Raw genomic sequence first — 6,218 nt, 5'->3', positions numbered from 1 at the left:
TATATACTGTATATATATATATATATATATATATATATATAGACTGATCAAAATATATAGTCCCTGATGCAAATATACAATAATTAATTTGTATGTGTGCTGTGCAGTGATATAGCTATATTGAATGGATGTTTCACATCATAGCTGTTTGTATTTCCTGTATTTTTGCAGGGCTAGAATGCTCTGTTGACCAGTTAGCATCCAGGACCAGAACTTTCCCTTTTATAAGATGCTGCATACAATTCATAAAGTATTGTATAATCCATCGGGGTTGCTCAAAAATGGGACACTACAAGTTTCATCTCTCATCCTCAGCTCATTGTTGCATCACACAAATGTCATATTTGATCCCTTTGAAATTTTAAGTATGATGAACAAATTTTTATGTGAACAGGAGAGTGACTGTTAGTAAGTTAACCAACAACCAACACTCACTCATTTGTAATTTATACCACGAAATGAAGACAAACAGCATGTTTTTATATGACTAAATGGAATGCAGTTTGGCTAAAGGGAGTTTGATAGTTAATTTGGCACGCACCAGTGCTTTAGAACCTTATGTGGAGTTTTGATGAGATGTAAACCACACATGATAATCTATACTTTTGGTTTCATTTCCTTTTTTGAGCTTTTTTCCAGTAAGGTCTGTTCTGTTGCAAGTCAATGCTATTCACAAAGAAAGTAAGGCTCTCATAGTCAAGACTGGGATGCCCAGTTTGCTGCTGACCCCTGGAGGGTGTGTGGGTAGAGTGACAAAGCCTCCCCATTCACCCGACAACCCATGACGTATCCTTGACCTCAGCCTGCCGCTAACTATCCTAACACAGACACAAAAGACCAAATAGTACGGATGTCGTCAACAATTAGCATAACATTCAGAGGTTAGCCAACAGATTTTTAGGAAATAGATGATTTTGTTATGAAACCTACTTGGTTTAGTGTGTGTAACATATAGCTCATATAGCTCGCTCTTGAGATCAGAGAAGCGCATCATATGGCTTTTTACAGGCACAAGAGGTTCACCTTTGTGCTGTTAACCATTAGTAATGTTAATTTCACTTATGTTGCCAAAATGCAGATAATCCTCAACTAAATCAAATTGTAAACATATTAATTCTCTCTCTCTCTCTCTCTCTCTCTCTCTCTCTCTCTCTCTATATATATATATATATACAGTGCAGGAGAACTTGTGCACTACCATGACACTTTTCTTTATTACTCTAGCTAACTACAGTATGTTGTGTGTGTGTGTGTGTGTGTGTGTGTGCAGTGCTGGAGCAGCTGTTGGAGCAGCTGCAGAGGTTCCTGAAGATCCTGGATGGAGAGAAGCTGAGTGGAAATGCCACAGTACAGAAGGGCCTTCTGACGGAGCTGCTTCAGTCGTACAAGTCTTCCAATGGTACATAAATAACATCATACTGTCTAAACGAACCATCTGACTCTACACCAGTGCTTCTCACACTGTGATTGGACAAAAACCTGATTGGACAAAAAGGACCAACAATGAATGAATCGGCTAATTTTTTAGTATACTACATTTCAGTAGTTTGGGGTCGGTACGATTTTTTTTATGTTTTTGAAAAGTCTCATGATAATCAAGGCTGCATTTATTTGATCAGAAATACAGTAAAATAGTAATATTGTGAAATATTATTACATTTTAAAACTTTTTTTCTATTTAAATATATATTTTAAAATGTAATTTATTCTTGTGATAGCAAGGCTGGATTTTCAGCCATTACTCCAGTCTCCAGTGATGCTTCAGAAATCATTCTAATATACTGATTTGGGGCTCACGAAACATTTCTTATTACTATTAATGTTGTGTTGCTTAATATTTTAGTGGAAATCTTTTGTAACATTATAAATGTTTTACTGTCCTTTTATGGATAAATTAATGCATCATTGCTAAAAAGTATTGATTTCTTAAAAAATCTTACTAACCCCAAACTTTTAAACAATAGTGTACATAATGATTACCACAACTTTTTTATTGTTAAATCAGGTTTGCCCCCTGAAAAAGTTTAAGAACCTATGGTTAATGCACAATTATATTACAGACCTTGTTGTGTGCTGCTCATGTGGGAGCACTCTACTGGTGTAAATAGAAAGTAGCAAAAGGCCTAACAAATGTACAGTTTTATATACAGTATATGTATTTCAGCATGACACTTGCATAGCCCAATTGTCCTTACGAGGAGCAACAGTTGTGTGTACATTTATAGCTTCTGTGTTGTTTAGAGAATCTGCTCTGTTCTGTCTTATTAAGGAGCCCCTAATTTTGGTCCGTGCATGTGCTTCTTTCTTCACACAAGCATGGCTGTAGGTTTTTCATGTTCTGGTCTCGGGCTTGTGCACTTCCTCCCCTGGCTTCAAACTGTATCATTTTCCAAAGGCTGTTTTTATCCTCTAGGGACACTCACTTCCTTTTAGTAGCAGCTTATAAATAGCTTTCATTTCCATCCTCCAAATCTTATTTTCCCTCCAAAAATGCATCAAAGCTGTGTTACCTGTGGACTGCCATGTTCCATGTATCTGCCATGGTAACATCTTGTTCCTTATGCTTAATTTAGTTTATTTTCCCTCCAAAAATGCATCAAAGCTGTGTTACCTGTGGACTGCCATGTTCCATGTATCTGCCATCATCTTGTTCCTTATGCTTAATTTAGATCATCTGAATTATTTTGAAGATCCAAAAAACACCCTAAAATGTAATTTGTTGCCAAGCAAATGCTATAAAACCATCTCCTACAGACTAAATCAGCACTTTTATTATGATAGAATATGACCTATCTATGTCTATGTCTCCCACTGGCCTGTCTTTGATGTGCACAGAAGGAGGGACCCTGGAGATGCCTTTGGACCCTTACACAAGAGAAGTGTAGCACAAAACTCTCACTGTTCTTCTCTATAACAGAAATCTATTACATGTTCTGTAAAATAAGTGAGGGATGAAAGTGTCCAGAATCTGAAAAAGAAGGAGGGGGAGGAAAAGTCAAACAAGTTCTAGAAGTTCCAGGCAAGGTTATTTGAGTGGAGCAGAGTATCTTTATTCCCGTAAGTTCACAGTGGCCCCAAACGTATTTGGACAATTAGGCCACACTTAAATTGTGTGAATTTATTGAATAAATAGGCAATAAATAAGTTCCTCAAGTTCGCACAGGTGTCCTAGCAGAGTAACCACAGGTGTAGATCATCGCATTAACTATAAACATGTTCCACTAATGTTTGACCAACCATAAAAATACTTTTTATCTTGAATTTATACAGTATACGTTATGTTTTTCCATTTAAAACCAAACAAAAATGATTTTATGTGAAATGTTTTAATTGAAATCTGTTCTATATTTCTTTAAAATAAATTCCCCTTAGTTTGATATTTTGCAGAGATGCTTGATATATTAGTAATAGTGGTGTTTGTATTGGTGTATTTTATAAAGTATGTTATAATGTTGTGGTACCTAGTGTTTTTCTATTTTATTTATTTAGAGAAAATATTGTATAACTTTAATATCAGCCATTTATTGGTTATAGGTCATAACATGAGGGTCATAACAAAATAATTAATGGCTTATCCATATCAGCCTGTGACACTTAAAGTCATATTTTAAGTGTAAATTACAGCCTAACAATTCATAAATAGTTTTACTTTTTGGCAAATTGGTGGTGAACTCATATGAATTTGATTTCATTCAGACGTTTTCGCATGGGTGGGGGTGCAAGTTCATGCTTAGTTTTTTATTTATTAATTTCTTTCTACCAATCACATCATACAAATTTGTTTTGTAGGCAACACTTTGTAAAATGCGTATGCTTTCTCATGAGATCGGGTTGGTAATTTAAGTGTCCAGATACCTTTTGAGCACAAAACTCAGCACATAAAGCTATGATCTTGGCATTATGTGAGTTTTTAAAAAACAAGATTCAAATTTGTAATTCAGTCTTTTATTATGGCTATTTAACAGGAGGAGATGAAGAATACATCTACATGAACAAGGTCATCGTCACATGTCAAAACCAAGACAGAGGTGAGTCTATAATCTTCACCATAATAAACTTATAATACCTTTTGCAGGTGTGAGGATGAAAATGGCCCCTGACCTGTAAACATGTCTGTCACATATCACAGTGGTTTATCTTGCTGTTTGACAGCGCTGCTGTGAATGTGTGTCATTTTTAGGGGGGTGATTGGGTTATGGCTGAAGTGTTAAGCCCCCCTCCCCCCACTCCTCACCATTTCCTGTCTGTTTCTCAGTAACTCCTGTCCTCCTCTCGCTCTCTCTGCCAGACCCCCATCTGAGGCCAAGTTGCTTTGTTTAGATTTCGATGAGACCTGTAAACATGTCTGTCACATATCACAGTGGTTTATCTTGCTGTTTGACAGCGCTGCTGTGAATGTGTGTCATTTTTAGGGGGGTGATTGGGTTATGGCTGAAGTGTTAAGCCCCCCTCCCCCCACTCCTCACCATTTCCTGTCTGTTTCTCAGTAACTCCTGTCCTCCTCTCGCTCTCTCTGCCAGACCCCCATCTGAGGCCAAGCTGCTTTGTTTAGATTTCGCTGAAGAATGAGAGTAACAATAAAACCAGACTTAACATTCACATTGCAGTGGTCTGCGCCAAAAAGATACATGCATGACTAAATTGTGGTGGCATTCTTTGATCAAATTCACAAACGTCACCATTTTAATAAACAATTTTAAAAGAGCTTATCAAGAGAGCAACCCTTTGAAGTTCATGCAGAAAGAATTTCTTTCTATTATTTATGTCATGCACAATGATTTCATCATTTCCAGACTGTATGTGAAAATTTCCCCAACCTTGTGTTATTTGCATCTGATAAATGAAACTGCATATGATAAAAATGAAGTGCGATATGTCACTTATGTGACACAACATGCAATTCAAGAGCTCACGTAGACCAACAGAGAAATGTAAGTGGTGTGGATAAATTGAATTTCAGTGAAAAGCAGCACTTCATGGTGTCTTGACTCTTTGGTGACTCTTAGCCCTTGCTGTGCTGATTTGGTATTCGCCTTGCGTTCCTACGGCAACCCAGATGTTACCGTTTGGAGAGGAAGTCGAAGGAATGTCTGATGGGAAGCCACTGAATATGGCCATCAGCTCTAAGAGACTCTAAGAGACTGCCGCAGGCTATGCAATGTTACCAGAGCTGAGCCGCAAGCATATCCAAACAGTGGTAGATGAACAGCAGAATTAATATGTTTACTTGTTGCTTGCAAGTATAGTTCTTCAATGCTTCTTATTGCTGGGTGTCTTGACTCTTTGGTGACTCTTAGCCCTTGCTGTGCTGATTTGGTATTCGCCTTGCGTTCCTACGGCAACCCAGATGTTACCGTTTGGAGAGGAAGTCGAAGGAATGTCTGATGGGAAGCCACTGAATATGGCCATCAGCTCTAAGAGACTCTAAGAGACTGCCGCAGGCTATGCAATGTTACCAGAGCTGAGCCGCTAGCATATCCAAACAGTGGTAGATGAACAGCAGAATTAATATGTTTACTTGTTGCTTGCAAGTACAGTTCTTCAATGCTTCTTATTGCTGCACTTGATAAACCCTTTGAAAAGTCTTCAATCTATTTATTAACAGCCACTTTTGTTCTGTGTGAAAATCAATATGCTCCTCAGACTACAGACCAGAAGCCAATGGAGAACCAGGTAAACACATCCCTGTGAAGAACCCACCAGAGCCTCCACCTCCCAGACCAGTAAGTGACTCATTTCAACTTCATTTAAACGCTATTTACAGAATGACAAAGATACAAAAAGATAAAAAATCAACACAGATTAATTTCACACTCAGTTTGTTTTGAGATGGTAGTATGACCAGTGCTGGGGGTAACGCATTGCAAGCAGTGGTGTATAAAGTACCTGAAAGCCATACTCAAGTAAAAGTACAGATATCTTACCAGAAAATGACTTTGGTAGAAGTTGAATTCACCGTTTAGAATATTACTTGAGTAAAAGTCTTAAAGTATGTGATATTTATTGTACTTAAGTACGAAAAGTAATTTTTTAATCTTAAACGTACTTAAGTATTGAAAGTACAAGTAAATGCAAAATGGAAAAGAAGCAAATAAATATATATAAAAATGTTCATACACAGCTTGAGTAGCAAGATTGTGTTCAGTTTTAACTTTTTCTTCCATTTTGTATTTTTGGGTAAGAATAAGAAGCACTTCATCCGGTACTTAGTGTCTTTC

General features: G+C 37.2%; 1 protein-coding gene across 2 annotated transcripts in view; it reads left to right on the top strand.

Annotated features, from left to right (window-relative positions):
• LOC107707932 (actin filament-associated protein 1-like 2) overlaps nt 1-6,218 on the top strand; it is a 40,116-nt gene that overhangs the window by 16,900 nt on the left and 16,998 nt on the right. For both annotated transcript variants that reach the window (XM_016512065.1, XM_016512062.1), the window contains exons 2-4: nt 1,271-1,399; nt 3,966-4,028; nt 5,644-5,723. In XM_016512065.1, coding sequence (XP_016367551.1) covers nt 1,271-1,399; nt 3,966-4,028; nt 5,644-5,723 — 272 coding nt within the window. The remainder of the gene's footprint in view (nt 1-1,270; nt 1,400-3,965; nt 4,029-5,643; nt 5,724-6,218) is intronic.

The sequence above is a fragment of the Sinocyclocheilus rhinocerous genome, unplaced genomic scaffold (genome assembly GCF_001515625.1).
Source record: "Sinocyclocheilus rhinocerous isolate Xijiao unplaced genomic scaffold, SAMN03320098_v1.1 scaffold1243, whole genome shotgun sequence".
Taxonomy (NCBI): Eukaryota; Metazoa; Chordata; class Actinopteri; order Cypriniformes; family Cyprinidae; genus Sinocyclocheilus; species Sinocyclocheilus rhinocerous.
The sequence above is the reverse complement of the archived record's forward strand: the minus strand, read 5'-3'. Positions and strand labels throughout refer to the sequence as shown.